The 20,494-nt window shown below is 39.7% G+C and overlaps 1 protein-coding gene across 6 annotated transcripts in view; it reads left to right on the top strand.

Moving 5' to 3' along the window:
- LOC146361032 (beta-1,3-galactosyltransferase 1-like) overlaps window positions 1-19,655 on the top strand; it is a 173,327-nt gene extending 153,672 nt beyond the window's left edge. For all 6 annotated transcript variants that reach the window (XM_084922520.1, XM_084922518.1, XM_084922519.1 and 3 more), the window contains one exon: window positions 17,437-19,655. In XM_084922520.1, coding sequence (XP_084778646.1) covers window positions 17,695-18,681 — 987 coding nt within the window. In that variant the 5' untranslated portion in view covers window positions 17,437-17,694 and the 3' untranslated portion in view covers window positions 18,682-19,655. The remainder of the gene's footprint in view (window positions 1-17,436) is intronic.
- Window positions 19,656-20,494: the final 839 nt, after the last annotated feature.

Raw genomic sequence — 20,494 nt, 5'->3', positions numbered from 1 at the left:
CTAAATTACCCATTTGTGTGCACAATGGAATATTATTTAAATTAATATGTGCACTGCCCATCGTGTGCTCAAGTGGCACTTTTTTAAATTGATAGGTGCTCATTTTTGGAGTGAATGCTTCATCTGAGTAATGTAATTCATATACCGAATCTTTGATCTTTTTGCACTCAAAGCTGCCATGTGGTCAGAGGAGCATGGTAGAACAAATGTGATCAATGGTACAATGGTAATTTTAGTGGTGATTTCAGTTATAAATGCAATACTGTGCACAAGTCTTAGTTCCCCCAATTTCTTTTGCCATATTGAAATGGCAACTCAATTTATTGAAATGTGCACAAATACAGGGCTGCCATGATTAGTCGACTAGTCACGATTACGTCGACTATCAAAATCGTCGACGACTAATTTAATAGTCGACACGTCGTTTGAAGCTTTGTAAGATCCCAAAAGATGTGGGAATAAGTAGTAGGATTTAAGAGTGTAATAACGGACTGAAACAGAAGATGGCAGCACTGCATGTACAAGAACTTCAGCTGCCGTTAAACCCCGAAGAAGCAGCAGCAGTGTCCAGTATCGTAGCTGTGTCCAAATTCAGGGGCCGCATCCTCCTATGCCCGCATTTGTAAGGCCGATTACGTTACAGTGTCACGACGAAGACTGTCCAAATTCGAAGACTCCGTCAAATGCGCCCTTCATTTCCCCAGATTTGAAGGATGGGTCCGGTGTATACTTTGTGGCTCAACCTATCCCAGAATTCAAAGTGCGGCCCTGCTCAGTTTCCAACAATGGCGGCAGCTAGTTTTAATATTACTCTTATTATTCTTTCTGGGTCATAAAATAAACGTTTAACATATTTTCAGACAAGACTGTAGCTGTGTAAACCTCAAATATCTGCTCAGTTTATCAAGACACCACATATTTTCAAAAGTGCTCCGACATTTTCGGAGACGTCTGTTACCCACCAGTTCTAGCTAGCCGGGGTTCAAGGCTCACTAGAGCCGGTGAGAACACCGGACTCCCGGCAAATCATTTTCAAACCCACCGCCGTCTTTCGCTACTCAGGTTAAACATGATATATAAGTCACTTAGATAACTTAAAAATGTTATTTTTCAGTATTTTCTTTGTTCCTGAGTAAATCGGTTTGGCTGAGATTAAAGTTATAGTTTTTACACAGCTGAATAAACGTCAAGCAGACAACTGATTATCAGAAGTGTGAGATGCTCAAAAATATACTCCGGTGTCCTGTTATAATTTAGATAGCAAGAAGCAGACGGCTGAGTTTATTAAACTCCACCGAAACAATCTGCAGATTTCATAAAAATTTAATAAACTATCATCTTGTCTTTATTTTTAGTTAGCACATACCTTAAACACTTAAAGCTATAAGCTAATGATAGTTATATAAGAGCAGATGCATGCTGGTGCAATAAGCTGTACGTTTTACGTACAATGGATGCATGATCTGATTAGTCGACTAATCGCAAAAATAATCGGTGACTAGTCGACTATCAAAATAATCGTTTGTGGCAGCCCTACACAAATATGATATATGAGACAAAAACAGAGTCTAATGAGCTTGAAAATAAATATTTCGTATGACCACATTTATTTTTCTTTATTTTAACTCAGTGGTTCCCAAACTTTTTTTGCTAGGCCCCCCTTTGTTTTACAAGAAAAATGTTCGCGACCCCCCCCTCCCGCACGCACGCACAAACACATCCTCCAACCACACACACCCATATTTTGCTCCATTGCGGTTTATTTCACACCTCAAACTTTTAGTAAACAATTAAGCAAATACAGGTACTCTAACTCGTAACTCTTTTACGCTATGTTCACACCTACACGGGTATTTTTAAAAAAGCAGGTGTTTCTATGTGTTTGGACCTTTTGTCCACACATAAACAGATTTTTTACAACTCCTTTTTTGCGTTTACGTGTGGACGAGGAATAGAGCTCGTCACGCAACGTCAAAGGTATATGCCTTTTTTCACGTCATGCTGTGCGCCACGTTATTGTTTACATGAGATGAATTGCAGAATGGCAGTTACTGTCCCTCCATTTAGAAAGGCAGAGGCGTCACGGTGTAATTATTTTACGTGTAGTTGTTTTTTTCCTGTGTAATAATATTCAACATTGCTATCAATACATTTTTCAAAAAATGCCTCTCTGTGCAAAATGGGTTCAAAAACATAAACAACTGTAGGATAATGTTTGTCCGTGATTTGAACCGGGGGAACAAATCGTGGCAGGATCAGCCTGATATTATTTGTATCCCACTGTAACTTTACTGTATAAAGAGCTAACATCTCCAAAATGTCAGGAGTAGTTAGTCATTACAACAAGTGTTTGTGAACTAAAAATCAAGAATGTGGAATACTGTTTGTCCGTGATTTGGAGAGCCCAGCGCTGCTCCCGAGGAAGGGAAAACCAATTATGCAGGGCAGACCTACCTCGGCACTTGTGCAGGTGAAACCAAAGGGAAGATATGCTTCACCATATTTTCTAGTCTTTGGCTTAGAATGAAGTTGGTTTGGAAACATATTCAGCGATGCTTCATCTCCTGCTTTGCGTTTGTGTGGGAGCCCCGTGCTAGCAGTGTCGAAGCATTTTTTATTTTTTTTCCCTTTCATACCCCCCTGCAATGGCTCTGCGCGCCCCCTAGGGGGCAGGCCCCACACTTTGGGAGGCTCTGATTTTAACTTAAGGCTGAATGCTAGCTTTCTTTCCTTCTTCACAATAATTCTACAGGCTTCCTGAAAGAAAGAAGATGCTCTTCTTTGGATGCTGGCTGCCTTTTATTCCATTCTCTGTGTCCCATCATTAAGAACGGCTTCTTGACAGCAATCCTTCCATCGAGACCATTTCTGATGAGGCTTTAGCAAACAGTGAATGAATCAACAGAAGGGCCAAATCCATGTCTCAAGTGCTGTGTCAGGTCTTTGCTGGAAGTATTCCTATTACTCTTGCTTGCGTTCTGATATTATTCTTCTAGTGTATATATTTTTTTCTTGATCTGCTTCTCCTTTGGATTTCCATTCTCCTGGTTCCTCAAGTATTTTTTAGGGCACACTGCACAGCATGTTGACATATACCAGTTTTTGGCTAATAGCTCTTTGGGAATCTTGTTGGTGCAAAAGTACTCATTTATGTCTGTCATGCTGTGTTATCTTATAATTTTACACAGTAGTATGGATTTGGTGCTTTTAATAGAAGTTTCCATTCCAAGATACTGTACTTACACAATATTATATTAACAATATTATATAATATTAAGTCTGATTAATTGCCTGGCTGATGGATGTAACTGAGGGAAAATAAAATTATAGCCAATCACTCCAACAGACCCTGCAGAACTGGATCAATAGCAGAGAATTTACAAGTTCATCAGAGACTCACCACTGCTGCTTCTGCTTGTAGACACTCACAGGTTTAAGGTCATTGTTTGAATGAAAGGGGGAGGGAGATTGCATAGAAAGAAGAGGTGTTTAAACGACAGCCAAAGAAATGGCTATGTGAGGATGATGATGCCAGGTGTGTCTTTACGTCCACCGCTTGTTGCGGTAGTATCGATTCCTTCTTTCACAGAGGTTTCTCTTCATCTGTTGGATTGATGAATTACATTGACCTTACCAAGGCATTGCGGAAGTTGTCTTATTTATTGTATTTTTTTACCGACTAATACTTTCTTATGTTGCTCGAGGTGATAAAGTATACACTTTATTGCTCATCGAACATGGTGTCAGTGGTGTGATGTGTGGTCAACAGCTCTGCGGCACTTTCACATCAATAAACAAAGATTTAAATATAACTTGCCCCTGAATCTGGTACTTCCACTTCACTGCAGATGCCAGGTGCCTGTAGGTGGAAAATTGTGCTTGCACTGTGGGTATAGAGATGTGAGGCAGGCCACTGCTGAAGTGCAGAGATTATATGCACCCGGATAAAGGCCTTGCCACTGGGCTCTCTAGTGACTACAGCTGAAATATTCCATCAATACTATAAAAGTCTGTCATCTTCAGGAGATCTCTGAAGGTTATTCCCATCATCTTCACCTTTGCTCCCCTGCAGCATGGTGATACATGGTGAAAAAGTATTTGCCCCCTTTCTGATGTCATGCTTACATGTTTGAGATCATCAGCCCATGAGCAGCATGGCCCAGTGGTTTGTACTTATAGCAAGAGGGCCCTAGATTCACAGTCACCATCTCTCTGGTCCTTTTTGATAGATTTTTCCCCCTCCATTAATTAAATCATCATTTAAAGGCTGAGTTTTAAAAGCTAATTTTAAAATTCCTTTGTAGTGAAACATATAAGTATGAAAAATATGCAAAAAAACCCCCAAAACAAAAACACTAAAGAATCAGGAAGGGGGCAAATACTTTTTTCGCAGCACTGTGTCTAGCCTTGTCCTTGCTAGTCAAGCATTTGTCCTCACCAGCTGGTGTCGTAATGTTTAATTTTTGTTGCTGAGTATGCCTCAGTGGTATTACCATAATTCCAACATCCTCCCTCCGCATCGTCCCAGATCTTCAATAATGTATAACCGCAATGTCACCCAGTCGGACAGTAAAATGTATTACCTGCATGAATCAAGTTGTCATTTACAATTTATGAGAGAGCTTAGCATTCAGAGCACAGGTCTGGCTGGTGTGGGGAGCACAGTGAATCTATTTGGAGTAAAAGCCTCTTCCAATACCCAGCACTGCAAAATAATAATAAAAAAAAAACAACTCACCTTGTCTTCTGTAGTAGCTATTTTTTTCTCAACACTGTCATGATTAAGATGCAGCTGTGTTTTGGAACCAGACTCCATGTTTTTTCTCGCCTTGTCATCCAGCAGAAACGTCACTTTAGCAAATAAGTCCCCAAGATGGGTGGGAGTCAGAGTTCACCGCGCACCACAAAAGATTATCTGCTACATTTCAGGCAGTTTGGGAAACTAACATAAATAAGTGTGAGTGATCATTAGAACGTCCTCTGAGGCAGACATTAATTCTCCGGGTAACTTAAAACAAATGCTGAGAATTTTCTGCAAACACTGCTTGTCTATAAACTGATATGCCCCAGCACAGTTTGGGCTCAAGTCAGCACTGAAGTGGAGCATCAGGCTTCTGAACAGCAGCCAAATCTGTTGGCCGCTATTGATATCCCATTTCCTCTGGCACTCCTAAGCTACTTTGCATTCTGAGGCTTTCCACTAAGCCCACAATGTCCAGCCTGTGGACTGTAATACTGACTATATGTCTGGTTGTGCTGCTCCTCAACAATCATTGACTCCTTTATTATCCAGGAAACAAAAGCGGAGCTGGTGCCACACTGGGAGTCTTCCAGCCCTGACATTTTAATTGCGTCTCTTTCATATTAGGTGGGATGCAAACCAATTTGGCCATTGCTGTTAAATTCTTCCCACATTAATTCCTCTTTTGAATGTTTGAAGCTGACATAATGGATTTTAGACTTGGCAGAAGATTGGAGGAAAAGAGGATCAAACATTAAACAGAAGATAGCTTTTCTTTTTTTGTGACTGACAATTATAAACCTCCTGTTGAGCTTATCACATAGTGAACAGCAGGAGCGTGAGATAAGGTGTTGAGTTATGTGCTGTGGACAGCCCATTTCAGCATCAGTGAGAGAAATGTGTATGTGCATTTGAGATCTTTTAAATTTGCAGATTAAAGCCACGATTATAACGTCTGCCCAAGTCCCTGAAATTTACTGCACAAACAGAATAGCACAGCCACTTGAGGATGGCTCCAAAAGTGAGTCAATCCCTATAGACTCCCATGTTAAAATGCTGACTTTACAGCATTAGAAGCATGTTTACAGCTCCTGTAGCAAAATATATACAAACCTATGAGGGGCATAGGTTTGTGCGTGTGCTGTTTAGTGTCTTTTGGAGCATTTTTGATGGAATTTTCTGAGAAATGAATGTATGACACAGACCTTCCAAGAAATTCCTACTTCTGTTTTGGGTAATGAAAGCACTAATTAACTCACTAACCAGTTAGCAGATATGCGTATCTGTTCGTTGCACCCCTAAACCTGCATCTTGTCCAAACCCATTGAGTGACATCGCCATGACTACATTCATCTTTTATACACAGTCTGTGGTTTTAATATCCACTTCATACTTATTCACTCATCCATCTGGCTTGCTCCTTCTTGCTATGTCTTTTTCTATCATGACATGAACAGGAGACACATTCACACATTCAGCAGGAATAATATTAAATCATTAAATATTAAAAAGCAGTACCACCATAATGCAAAACCAGCCTGCACTGCTTAAACCAGCCTTCGTTTAAGCAATGCAGAGTAGCAATTGTGTTTTCCACTTCATTGTTCATTTGCGTTGAGCTATATTTATAGGTCATGTCTCGCTTTCAAATGGTATTTCCACATCGTAATGCTACGATGTAAAGAAGTAAATGTTTTGACAGCATTGCTTAAATCAGCAGTCATGAAAGCAGCCAGTGGTAGAAGCTGCTTGCTGTTTTTCCCTCTGTCAGTCATTAAATTTGTAATATGGGAGCAGGCAGCAGGAGTGTAAGATGTCAGCCCAGCGCTGGGAATATGATTTATTTACCTTCAGATGTGTCTGCCCTCTGAGCTCATCTCTTACATATGCGTACCTCCAATGCAATGAAGACACACATTACAGTCTATTAAACCACTCGTGTGCTGCCTTTGTTTTTCTGTCTTCCTGCAAAGTCACCCCAACCCCCTTCTTTCCCGTAAGCAAGGTCACTCTACGCGGCACTAATGATTGCAATCAATTACCTGGTGCAACATTGAACGAGACTGAAACTCCCACATCTACATAGCCTTCAAGCTTTTTTGCTCCAGCGTATAGAGGTCACTTGATTAGAAAGACAACAGAGCTGATGATTCATGCTTTTCAAAAATTATTTTTAACCACCCTACACCCTGACAGAAACACCATATATTATTATATATATTAATAAAATCCCATTCTTGTCTAGATTTTTATTCTTAAGAATGTATTTGTTTGAAATTAATTCTTTATTAATTTGTTTGTCTTATGCTAGGATAAGCCATTTCAGTTCCCTTCATTTTCAAGCCAACTTTCTGTTGATTGGCTTCTCCAACAAACAGAAGCTCGCCCTCTATACTAATCCATACTAATCCAAGAGTAGAAAGAAGCCAGAGTTTTAGGCTCATAACTTGTACATATGCTGATATTAGGTTCATAAAAGTCAAAAGCATTACCTGGGATTTCACATCCAAGGTCATCCAATCACTCCCACTAATTGGACGGTCGATGGTGTGATCCCTGACTGTTGCCATAGTATCCTTGGGCAACATATGAATGTTTGTTAGAAATCACTTAAGCATAGAAATAATGGTGAGTCCAAAGTGCTTGAGTAGAAAAGAGGTATTTTAGAGCCCGTTAAGATACATCTCTGGATCCTTTTTTAGCACTCGTTACTTATCTCAGTGAAAGTCCTATTATGGTCAATTGCACAAGTGTCTCTGTGATGGGAACAAGATTTGCTCCAATGTGAACCTTCAAGCTGAAGTTAATTTTTGTTTTTTTTTCTGTATTATTGTAGGTTCTTTACCTTCCAATATAAAGCAACTTTAGGAAACTGTTGTTGTGAATTAAACGGAATTGAATTCTACTTTGATAATCCCTTCACAGTCAATACACTGAACAGTTAAAACAAAAAGCTACTCACATGATGCAGAGGCTTGAAAACTCTGACTCAACTGATAATTGTTCAGTTGGAGACGCCAGCAATGATCCTTCACATGAAATTTGGGTCAGTTTGAAAGAGTTATTGACGTTTGAAGTGCAAGTTAGTGAAATCTCAGAGTGCACATTGTGTATGGGCAGAATAAGAGTTTCAGTAGTCATGATAAAAGTTGTCTGAACATGCCAGGATTTTTTGATCACACGTCATATATGTTATAAAAGAAAACTGGATTTACACATTCTTGTATACAACCCTAATTACCCCAAAATTGGGATGGTGTGTAAAATGCTAATAAATGAAACTATGCTAATCTCATTCAAAACCATATTTGGCACATAGAAAAAATATTTTTTTGTTCTGCTGTGAATAAAATAAAATGTTTAAACTGAGACATTTTACTATTTAAAGGAAAATATTAGCTTATTTTAAACTGATGGCATCAAAACATCTCAAAAATGTTCCAGATTGTCTCATTCTTGCCTGATTTTTCTTGTCAGACTGGTGAACCTCCAATTACTCACCACATACGTGTTCAACTTTTGTTCCCCCATGTCCCAGATTTTTGCTGAATACGAGCTTAAAGTTTCTATGAAATAGTAAAATGTTGCACTTTAAAGATTTTCTATGTTTTCTATGTTCTATTGTGGATAAAATAAGGGTTCATGACATTCATTGCTTTCTGTTTTTATTTACATTTACATTGCGTCATAACTTTTTTGAGAGTGGGCTTGTACAACAAGTATATATGCTTACTTTTCACAATTGCAGATGAAAAAAACATGATGGCATCCTCACAGCTAGAAGATCTAGGTAGGTGATCGAATTTACGTCGTACTTACACGATGCAAATGCCATGAACAGTTGTATAATGTAGCTTGTAGCTATAGAGGAGCCTTCAAAACTATCACAGTAATGACATAAAGGTCATCTTGACTTTGGCTGCTGACATCAGATATTTTTATCTGAAATTCTGTAGTGACACGTAGGGGCTGGAACTTGAGCTTTTTTTAGACTTAGTGCCTTTAAGTACTACGTGGGAGTTGTAGGATCCAGCTGTTTGACTCTTTACTGAAAGTTGGATTCATTACCTGGTTCTCGTTTTGAGCTGGGTTTACATATGAGTTTGTGATATAGTAGTATCAGTTTTTTGTGAGTTCTCCATGAAGAAAAGAGCTGCCAGTTGTCTCTGAAGAATTAATCATGTCAATGGTGCCAGGTCAAACTTAGAAGAACCTTTGAGTTAAACTTTAATCACTATCAATATTTCAAGTTTTTCCACTTAATAGTGCATTAGAAGCTTCAGAGAGTGAGTAGAAATAGCTGGTGGAAAACATAAAAATGGCCTACCCCTTTTATTCCACTGTGAAAGACACACACACACACACACACATATATATATATTTCACATCTTCAGAATTCTCATTGAATGGCTGCATAGATGCAGATTAGGAAGGTGAACAGAAATCAGTTTTTGCCTTTTCAACCCATATAACAGTGTTTTCTTTTTATTTCAATTAACCCAACTCTTTACAAATTCACAAATTCTTTTTCACTAATCATGGTCACAAATCCCAAGTCTGTTTTTATTAAGATCAGTAGATTTGGTTTCACAGACTGTCACTGGGGCTGTGACCCAGTGTCTTGTGTTTTTGTAATTAAGATTCCTTAAATATTGTCATTCATTGTCTTAGTTCTCTTGATGGTTTTCTGTTTATGTTATATTCATAGTTCTTGCCGTTGCTTTCTGTCACCTTGCCTTTCTTTTTTTCATGTTTTCCATCTAGTCAGTCGCGCCTCAGTGTCTGTCTTGTATTTCCTGTTTTACTTTGATGGTCTTGTGTCTTCTGTGAGCGTATCTAGTTTTGCGTTCTTCCTTTCTCCTCTTGTCAGATTTGGTTCAGCTGTGTCCCCCTTTGGTTACTCCCTTCCTCGTTACCATCTGGCTATATAGTGAGTGTTTTCCTTTGTTCCCTGTTGGATCGTCTGTGTATCCTCCCCGGTGTATTTCCCCCGTGTCTCCAGGTTTTCAGGTTTCTTGTTCCAAGTTTTCAGGTTTCATGTAGTGTTTAGTCTTCCCAGTTTAGGTTTTGTTAGCTTTGTGTAGTCGTTCTTTGCTTCTGTTTATTGTTCAGTTCCACCATAATAAAGGCTCGCTTTCTGTTCAACATCCATCTTTGTCTTCGGTGTCTGCATTTGGGTCCTCATTCTCATCTCCGCACGGTCTGCCAGCTCAGGCCGTGACACAGACCAAACTTCACTGTGAATGTTACCTAGGAGTATGCTTTGCTAGGCTACATAGATAATAGTCTTCCCTGCCTTGCTCATTTGTCACCCCTGATTTGCAGCAACTATGGAGGACCAGAGATAAAGAAAAGGCAGTTTCACCAACATTGAAATAGAAAATGAATACAGCTGCTTAGTCAGCACAAGAATAAATTGACTGCCAAGTAGTCCAGGTTGATAATAAATGAGAAGCAGTCCAGTAAAATAAATAACTGAGCCCATAAGTAAGTAAACCACCTCAGTTCATTTGTTTTTGCTTGTTTTGTAGCAGTGGAACCCATCAGTATCAGCCAATCACTAATGGCGGCTAAGTTCAAATAGATGTGTCCTACAGAAGTATTGCACTATTGTACTGCTAAGTTCTCCAATCACATTACTAATCACTAATCAAAAAAGTTTTTTTCATATATAGGTCTGTTAAAGCTGAAGGTAATGCCTTATTTTTTTATATCAAAACTTTACAATTCAACTTAGACTCAGTCAAATTCAAAAAGAGACAAAACCTTCACCCTTCAGAATGTTGAGAAAGAGAATTTCGGGTATTTCTGGTTGAAATATTAACTTATTGTAACACATTTTACAGCACATCAGATTTGATAAGATAATTTGTGCCAGCAAAGTTAATGTACTTTCTTTAAATTTCTATATTGTGAATTAATTAGATGTTGGATCACTGTTGTAAAGTACTGTACTGTCTTATCTGCCACACATAGCGAGCAGCGAACAAGGCAGGAGAGACTTGTGTGAGGGAGCTAAATTGACTTCACGGCGCGTGGGGGGTAAAACACTTTAGCACTTAACACTGGCATACATCAGACTGACTGCAAATCTCCCCACCTATTTCCTTCCAATTTCTCTTTCTCTCACTCTTTGTCTCTGTCTCTTTCTGGCCTGTCAACGTGCTGTCATGACAACCAGTTCATATTAGCAGATCATTAGCACTGGGGTTTTTCATTTGGGTTTTTTTTGTACAATACTTATCTTGATGCATCCTTGATTATGAAGGTTGTTAATGAAACCTGCACTCAGCTGAGTCTGAAGAAGTCACTTAAATGGGTGATTAAATATTTCTCCCAAATGAAGAGATTCAACTTTCTGGGATACATTTATTGCCGTGTATTTATTAGTCAGTCATTAGGAACATTAGTACTTCAATGCATGAAAAGTTGTTATGGAAGAAACAGTGCTGCTATAAGGACCTATGAATCCTTAACTAACTGTAATGTACCTGTTACCAGTTCTAGCTGTTGGCACCAAAGGCACATTGCCAAACGCATTCACACTTGCTTAGTATGAGGTTGAGATGAAAAAATATAATTTGCAAGCCTGATGGAGATATCACATACCATCACCATCAAACAGTACAGTGTGAGCTGTTTGCCTGAACTAGCATGCAGTTTTCATTATATTACAGTACATCTGTAGTAGCGTAGTAAGTATTTAATTTCAGCAATTCTGAAGCCAATACAAAACAATCGTGTACGATACATCACAATACCTGTGTTACTAATGAAGATAAAATAAAGTATGAAATTGGGGGCTCGGTGTTAATGCACATTGTATGGATTGCATTACTATATGTCAGTTTAATGAGTTAAATCTCTGATTTACTGTCCTCCACTGTAGATTTATAATTTTCCACCACTAATTTTGTTACATCTGCTCTCTTATTCTCTCATTCATTGGTTAAGCTTTACTGCAAGTTTTTAGCAAATCATTCAGGGCAACTTCATGTCCTTAGCAATTGTCATAGTGTTTCTCTTGTAATACATGTGTCACTGAGTATCACAAGAAGAAACAACACTATATATATATATATATATATATATATATATATATATATATATATACTATACACTGCAATATGAGCATTTTTCATAGCTCCAACTCTCAAAAAGAACTTTTGCTGCAGGGTTACAAAAAGGCATGTCTTTAATATTGGCAAGTTCATCTTCAATAGTGGTTTATCAGTTTTCAGCAGATTTGACGTGTAACGCAGCACGAAAAATTGGCTCTTATATTTCCCTTATGATCGAATACTGAAACAGAGCAGTGGAGTGATCTTATCTTGGATCCAGTTCACCAGTGCAGAATTTAAGATTTCTCCCACTGTTTGTCACACACACCAAAAGCAAATGTGACATTCAGTTATGGTATGCACAACCTCATATTATGGACAATTTTGGGTCATTAATTTTATGATTTTGAAGGATAATGTCCTTCCAATCAAAAAGAATTGCAATCAGTGATTCCTCTTTGAACTTCATTATGCAGAATGATAAGTCCTTTGGGTTTGGCACAAGAGAGTTTTCAGGTTCTAATCTGCAATGAGTTTTAAATCCTGCATACAGGATCACGTATCGCAACACTACAATTTATTATTCAAACAGAATATTTTTCTTAGCATGCCTCGAGGAGATCTTTAACCTATGTGATAAAATACAGTTGAATTTCTTTTGTGGTGGTAAGGGAGACCATACCAACTATATTCTCTGGCATAACCATTATCACTCACTGTGGTAGTGGTTATGTCATTTAATCAAAAAAAGGTAAAAAATGAATTTTGTTTAAATCAATGTTGTATCCATGAACTCCCATAGAGTCATACATTTGTGCAAATGATTAGGTATCCATGGTAACATATTTTCCTCGATATTTCCTAATAGAGTATTTTCAGGGAGATTTCTTAGTGTAAAATTATATTTAAAGAATGACTGCTTTGGACTGATTCAAGGAATAAAAGCAGAATGATCTCTGAATAAACAAACAATAAATGAAAAGGATTTTGATGGAATAAGAAGTTGGAAGGCTGAGAAAATTAAAAGAGAGAATAGAAAGATGATTGAGCTTTTTGCCAAAGCTTCATTAAGTGGTCATTACTCATAAAATAAGCACCCATGTGCTCTCATCAATATTTAAAAAAGCAAACAAACTTGTATGTGCTGATGCCTTATACTCTATGCTTTCATGATTACGTTTTCAACATTTTTTACTAATAAAAGTCAGTGTTACTAGAACTATAGGACAACAGCCTTCCATTTGCCATTTCTATTTCCCAAGTAAATGAAATTGCAAGTCCAAAATAATTCTTTTGGCCAATTTTCAGAATGCTTTTCTTTCTCAAAACACAATACATTCATTTTCCCTTGCCTCTAAAGTAGAGGTTTAGAGGAAATTACAGTATGTCTCTAACTATTTAGGATATATAATCGGTTGAGTTTCCAAAATGCTTTGGTTTGTCCCTGTACTCCACTAATAAAAACTACAAAGCCCAAATTCAATTTTATTTTATTTATACAGCACCAAATCACAACAACAGTCACCTCAAGGCGCTTCATATTGTAAGGTAAACCCTACAATAATACATACAGAGAAAAAACCAACAATCATATGATCCCCTATGAACAAGCACTTTGGCGACAGTGGGAAGGAAAAACTCCCTTTTAACAGGAAGAAACCTCCGGCAGAACCAGGCTCAGGGAGGGGCGGGGCCATCTGCTACGACCAGTTGGGGTGAGAGAAGGAAGACAGGATAAAGACATGCTGTGGAAGAGAGCCAGAGATTAATAACAAGTATGATTCAGTGCAGAGAGGTCTATTAACACATGCTGAGTGAGAAAGGTGACTGAAGAAGAAATACTCAATGCATCATGGGAATCCCCCGGCAGCCTACACCTATTGCAGCATAACTAAGGGAGGATTCAGCGTCACCTGATCCAGCCCTAACTATATGCTTTAGCAAAAAGGAAAGTTTTAAACCTAATCTTAAAAGTAGAGATAGTGTCTGTCTCCTGAATTCAAACTAGAAGCTGGTTCCACAGAAGAGAGGCCTGAAAACTGAAGGCTCTGCTTCCCATTCTACTTTTAAACACTCTAGGAACAACAAGTAATCCTACAGTGTGAGCGCGAAGTGCTCTGATGGGGTGATATGGTACTATGAGGTCATTAAGATAAGATGGGGCCTGATTATTTAAGACCTTGTCTTATTTAAGAATTTGTCTCCCTATTTATCTCTGCACTGCGTCCAGCTCCTGTTTCCTATGGATTACTCTCTTTAAAACCTGTTCATGCTGGATTTTTCTATTATATAAAAAGCGCTCTGTTCAACTTGAATTACATTTTGGTGAAGATCATAGAAGTGATCTTGTGGTCCCATGTCATCATTGGTCAGTTCAGGTTGTTTCACTGAATCTTTTTGCTCACAAGGCTCAAGACATTTCAATGATGCTTGTTGCTAGCAACAGGAGATGCAGTAGTCCTCCGTATTCATTATTGCATCTGTTTTGTGATATGTACTAGAACCCATGGCAACAAAACAGATCCAGAGCATAATGTTACAACCACCACTCTGGTCAGCTGGGACATTTTTCTTAGCTCTGAAGGCCTCACCTTTGCTCCTCCAAATATTCTTGCTCTTGTCGTTGTGGCCAGATAGCTTAATCTTTGTATCATGTGAACATAAAATGTTTCTCCAAAAGGCATTTGGCTTTTTCATGTTGGCGGCTGCAAATTTCAGTCAAGCTTGAAGGTTTTGGAGCAGGGGCTACTTTCTTGCTCGGCACACTCACAGTCCATGATTATGTCAGACTTGTGTCACTGTGAACAGTGAAGCTGGTGTTCCAGCAGTATCCAGCTCATGGAAGGCTTGAGCCTTGGTGGTTCCTGGGTTGTTTTTAACCAATTTCTTCTCATCAGAAGTTGACCATTTGGTTTTTCTTTCAGACCTCGGCAAAGTTGTGACAAATCAAGATAACTTGTACTTAATGTAGAGTTGTTTGAAGTGATGACTGCAGTTGTTTAGAAATAGTTCCAAGCTACACTATATTGCTAAAAGTATTTGCTTGTCTGCCTTCACATCCATATGAACTTGAGTGACATCCCAGCTATAACACCTTCAACTCTTCTGGGAAGGTTTTCCACAAGGTTTAGGAATGTGTTTCTGGGAATTTTGGGCCAATCTTCCAAAAGTGCATCTGTGAGGTCAGAAAGATATTGAATGAGAAAGCCTGGCATGCAGTCTCCACTCTAATTCATGCCATTGGTGTTCTTTTTCTAGTCAAGTTCTCGCACACCAAACTCATTCATCCATGTTTTTATGGATCTTGCTTTGTGCACTGGTGGGCTATCATGTTGTAGCTAGTGGGGTGAGTTGCTTTACACCACAGCATCCAATGCTTTGCATTGTGCTTTGTGATGCAAGGCTTGGATGCAATTGGTCGGCCATGGAAACCCATTCCATGAAGCTTTTCACACACTGTACTTGAGCTAATCTGAAAAAAACAAAACATTGTAGAACCTTCAGCACCACATAAAAAGACTTAAATAACTGCATGTATATATTTAAGCCTGTATGTATATTCAAAGAAATTATTAAAAGTCTAAAATGACCATAATGAGTGTAAGTAAGCTTTTAACCACAACTGTATGCATGACTGTTGGATTGGACTGCAATAGTTTTAAGTAGGTGTATTTGATTAACATCAGCACCTGAGAGTATATAATTCATGTGAGCAGGATAAACAGAAGTACAAAACAAAGTAATCCACATGTCCAAATAAAGTTTTTATGTTTTGTGACTGCTACTATTATCATCCAGCATTCTTTGTCTGGTAATAAGTTGGTTGTATCAGTAAACTGCGTGAGCTGTTTTTGCCATTCAATATTACCTCTTGCTAGCCACAAATTAACACTGACACTGGTGTTAATGATCATCACAGTTAATAACTGTTATCCCAAGCATCCAATACTGCTTTAGAAGGGTAAGATAATTTGGGAAAGAGTGTATTCAGATGCTAATGTAATTTTATGCCGCATAGCATCATGAAACGATACAGCCATCATTCAGTTTACTCTGAGGGGAAGTTAAGTGTCAGGATTTCATGAGATGACTCGCTAAAGTGGGATATCTGTTATTGTGAGCATAAAGTCGTTCTGGAGGATTATGAAACCGACAGAGCTTCCTCAAGGTGAAAAGAAACCGACGTGGATGGGAGAGGGAGGAGAGGGAAGAAGGGTGAGCGAGGTCGTGGCAAGGGGATGAATATGATGATGTAGTGACTTTGTCTGAGTGAGAGGGAGGAGGCTGTGGAACTTGAGTGGCTTTAGGTAGACCGATTGCAGTAGAAGCTCCCAATTAGGTGGAGTTGAACTCTGATGTGATAAATATTGCACCGCACCAAAAATAATGATATGCAGAGAAGGTAAAGGTTCATGGTTGATGTGAGGAAAGAAACAAGATGGTGTGGGAAAAGTGAAACCAGACCAAAAAAATAATAAAAAGGCGAGAGCGGGAGGCAGTGAGACATATAAAGATGGATCAAGCGCCCACTGAAGTAGAGGAAAGAGTGATTGAGTGGATGGAGAGTGAGGAGGTGTGGAAAAGCAGTCATGATGAGATGGATTCAACTGGACCGTGAGATTGATGGCTCTGCTTAAGAAAGAGAGAAAAGAGATAGGGGGAGGGTGGAGAGGGAATAAGAGAAAAGTCCTGATGAAAAGAACCATCAGGCCCCACAACACATTCCAAAATCTTGGCTTGATAAAAGAATAAGCTGCTCTTATCGTAGGACTTCCATCTTAAAACAGAGCGCAAGAAGCATCTCTAATAGGATCTGTAGCACTTTCTCTGGTTCATCATGAGTTATGCACAACACAAAAATGTGTTTCCTCAGAATAAAAACAGAAGAAGGCTGTTTCGATATCGTAAGAGATTACACCTGGATCAAATAAGTCTGTTTGTGAAGGATTAGGTTTTTATCTGGTTTTCTTTGAATGAATTCTGGCATCCAAATAAATATTCCATGTTATATTCATCCTTATAGCCCATGTCAGCGTGCCCAATTACAGCGTGTATTCTTAAAAGAGTTCCACAACATCCAACTAACGAAGCTCATTACAGGGCAAAATCAAGCTGCTAAGTTGGTGGTGACATTAAGGTGTGGAAAGGGTAGCTGGGGAGGGAATGGTGAATACAACCACGGGAATGAGGTTACATTTTTACCGTGAGCTCATTACACCTTCTCTGCCTTAATATCACCATCTCCTCCTGCTCCGCCGTGACTGCTCTGATTTGTCAGTCTGTGTCTAGTTCACTGGGATGAGAGGGAGATAAACTGTTTGCAAACAGAAGATGGTCAGAGTCGAGGCAAAGTAGGGTAGTGTTTTGTGGGATATTCACTTTCTTCAGCTCACGGCGCCTCTCGTCAGAGGCAGCGATGGAATGATGTGCTGTGGCACGTTTCTGCTTGCACAGTCGCTGAGTTGATGTTATAGGCTATAATGAATAGAGAATAAAAAATTGCTGCTAAATAAGTCACACATCTGGCCTTTTCAAAAATGTAAGACACAGGATGCTAGATGTCTCACCTTGTCTCACTCCTGCTGTTTCATTATGTGGTTCTGATTTATGTCTGTTTTTCTCATCTTTTTTTAGATGCTGTCAGAAAGAGTTGAAAGTCGTCCTGTGAGCTGCGATGGGACACAGTAAGGGCATGGACATGATGAGAAATCTCTGCCATTCTGCTTTTCAATCACAATAGTAGCACTAGACTACAGAGAAGTCTTGAAATTAATGTCAGCTGCGTTGCAGAGGCAGCCTCCCGCTGCGCTGCAAGCTCTAACAACCCATGGAGGCGTGGCTTCAACATTTCCAACCCTGTTGCCACTGGTAATACCAGCCAAGTGAACAGAGATGCCTTCTAAGGTTTCCTGCTTATACTTGCTGACAGTGGTTTGCTGGGCCAGCGCTTTGTGGTACCTGAGTGTTTCCCGCCCCTCTACTTCCTACGTGGGCCAGGTGAACATCCCAATACGCAATACACTCAAGGTGAACAAGAACTCCACATTCAGCAACATCCGCACACGCTCTGTCAACCCACACGACTTCGGCTACCTCATCAACGAGGACAAGAAGTGTGAGTCGGAGCCCCCGTTCCTTGTCATCCTCATCAGCACCACTCACAAGGAATTCGATGCCCGTCAAGCCATCAGAGAGACATGGGGGGATGAGAGCACGTTTCAGGATGTGCGCATGGTCACGCTCTTCCTGTTAGGCCGAAGCACTGATGTCGTCCTCAACCAGATGGTGGAGCAGGAGAGTCAGATCTTTCATGACATTATAGTGGAGGATTTTATTGACTCATACCACAACCTGACACTCAAGACTCTTATGGGCATGCGCTGGGTGGCCACCTTCTGCTCTAAAGCTCAATATGTCCTCAAGACAGACAGTGACATCTTTGTCAACATGGAGAACCTCATCTTTAGCCTCCTGAAGCCTACCACAAAGCCCCGAAGGAGGTACTTCACTGGTTATGTCATCAACGGTGGGCCAATCAGAGACATGCGCAGCAAGTGGTACATGCCCAGGGATCTGTACCCAGAGAGCAAGTACCCCCCGTTCTGCTCTGGCACCGGCTACGTTTTTTCAGCAGACGTGGCTGAACTCATCTACAAAACCTCCTTACACACCAGGCTGCTGCACTTGGAGGACGTGTACGTTGGTGTGTGCCTCCGGAAGTTAGGAATTCACCCTTTCCAGAACAGTGGCTTCAACCACTGGAAGATGGCCTACAGCCTCTGTCGCTACCGCAGGGTGGTCACCGTCCACCAGATCTCCCCTGAGGAGATGCACCGCATCTGGAACGACATGACCAGCAAGAAACACCTGAAATGTTAGCAGGACTGTTGGCACCAGTACAGAGTCAGCGTGGCGTTGAATCCCCTCTTACCACTTGTTTCTCTGTTACTGGTTGTATTGGCTAACACTGAATATCGACAATGAAGCTGTCAGTTCTTTAACCATGAAGCTCTACAGTGCGAGGCCAAAGCAAACCCCTCTGTATTATCCTGCCTGCTGTCACTCCAAGTTGTTTGAGTGCTCATACATTAGGCACAAACTTGGGAAAATGCTTTCCAGAAATTTGCGAAACAATCAGGTGGTTGGCTATGATTGCCAGAGTGATTTTTATAAGACATTACAAATCAGGAAGCTGAGGGGTTTGTGTTAAACTCCTCATTTACACGAGACTCAAACTGTCCCAAAATTGCCAACTGCAGATGGAATAAATGCTGACATGCTTGTCTGGACCCGGAAGCTCTCTTCTTGGGTTCATCGCAGGCTCTAATTATGAATGTTCCTCTTGTATTTTCAGCTGTTGTGCACTTCTGAATAAGGTGTTAACGTTTGGATGTACTGTCTGGCACTGCAGCACCCACGTCATTGTGAGGACCTCGATGAGTTTACAGTGTGATGACTCATTTAGATCATATTGCTCTCCCTCTAGCAAAGCAGATTAGGGGAATTAATGATCAGAGTGTGTAGTGCTCTTTACAGAATTAGACATATTTTCTTACAAGAGACCAACAGATCTTATTGTACAATGAGGAAAGATAAAGAAACTATACAGAGAGAAGATATGGGCTGCTTGCATTCCCAAGTGAATGTAACTTCTGTTGATGTGTAATGTGCAGTTATTTGTCTCTGACAGTACTGGCAGGAGGCTGCAGATCATTCTATTTTCTATTACTTGAACATGAAGGAGAGCAGATGTACTATAGGAGCAGCAGAAGTGTATACTGAGAACAAATATTGCATTTTTGATTGCTTTCTTCTTTTCCATTACTTGAGATTAAATAAAGGCTTTTATAAGACTCCATGTTGCATTTATTAAGGCAAATAATATGAAAGTTTATATTCTTCAGATTTATACACATAACCCGGTAGTTAATATGCCTGTGAGCTTGTAAGGGACCTTATTTGGTCTCTGAAGGAAAACACTGTGGAAGCTGCAGAAGTGAAAGCCTTTCATTAGTTGTGCAGCAGCTGTGCTCCAGTCGAAGCAGATCCCAGCTCCCAACGCTTCGCTGATGGGCGCAAGCTGAAATCTCGGCATGGTTCTGGAAACGACCTGCTGTTCTTTTCCATGCAGGTGAGTAGGCAGGCAGACCATTGCAACTTGTAATTAAATAAGATGTGTAATTAGCAACTGACTGGTTTTTTTTTTGTTTGTTTGTTTGTTTTGTCTGAATCAGAGGAATTACTGCGGTAGATTTATATGTCCAAATGAACTGACCCGAAAACACTTTCTTAGTTTTCACTTTCTCTCATTTATTCACACTGGGGAACTTAAACGTTTTTATCTTGGGGTGTGTGATCAAGTAAGCACGATAAAAGTCACATATGCAGGTGAAACCACGCACTGTAAATTCAGTTTAATTGTAAATTCTGTTTTGTTAAAGACAGTGAAAGAAAAAAAAATTCAGGTGAAAAGACAAATGTTTATTGGTTTTCCTGGCATGTTTTACTTTGCCTTTTTGCACAGTCTGTATCCATAGACTCATATAAAAATGTATATGACTATTCATTGATTTTAGACTCTGCATTATAAAGGCTTAAAGTGCAAACTCACTGACTAAATGTGAAGGAAAGTTTAATGGAGTTTATGCAACTCCCTCCCTCTCAATGAATCTTGGCTGTTAGATAACATGGG

This window comes from Perissodus microlepis, chromosome 23, assembly GCF_051167445.1.
Source record: "Perissodus microlepis isolate ML-2025 ecotype Zambia chromosome 23, ASM5116744v1, whole genome shotgun sequence".
NCBI lineage: Eukaryota > Metazoa > Chordata > Actinopteri > Cichliformes > Cichlidae > Perissodus > Perissodus microlepis.
The sequence above is the reverse complement of the archived record's forward strand: the minus strand, read 5'-3'. Positions and strand labels throughout refer to the sequence as shown.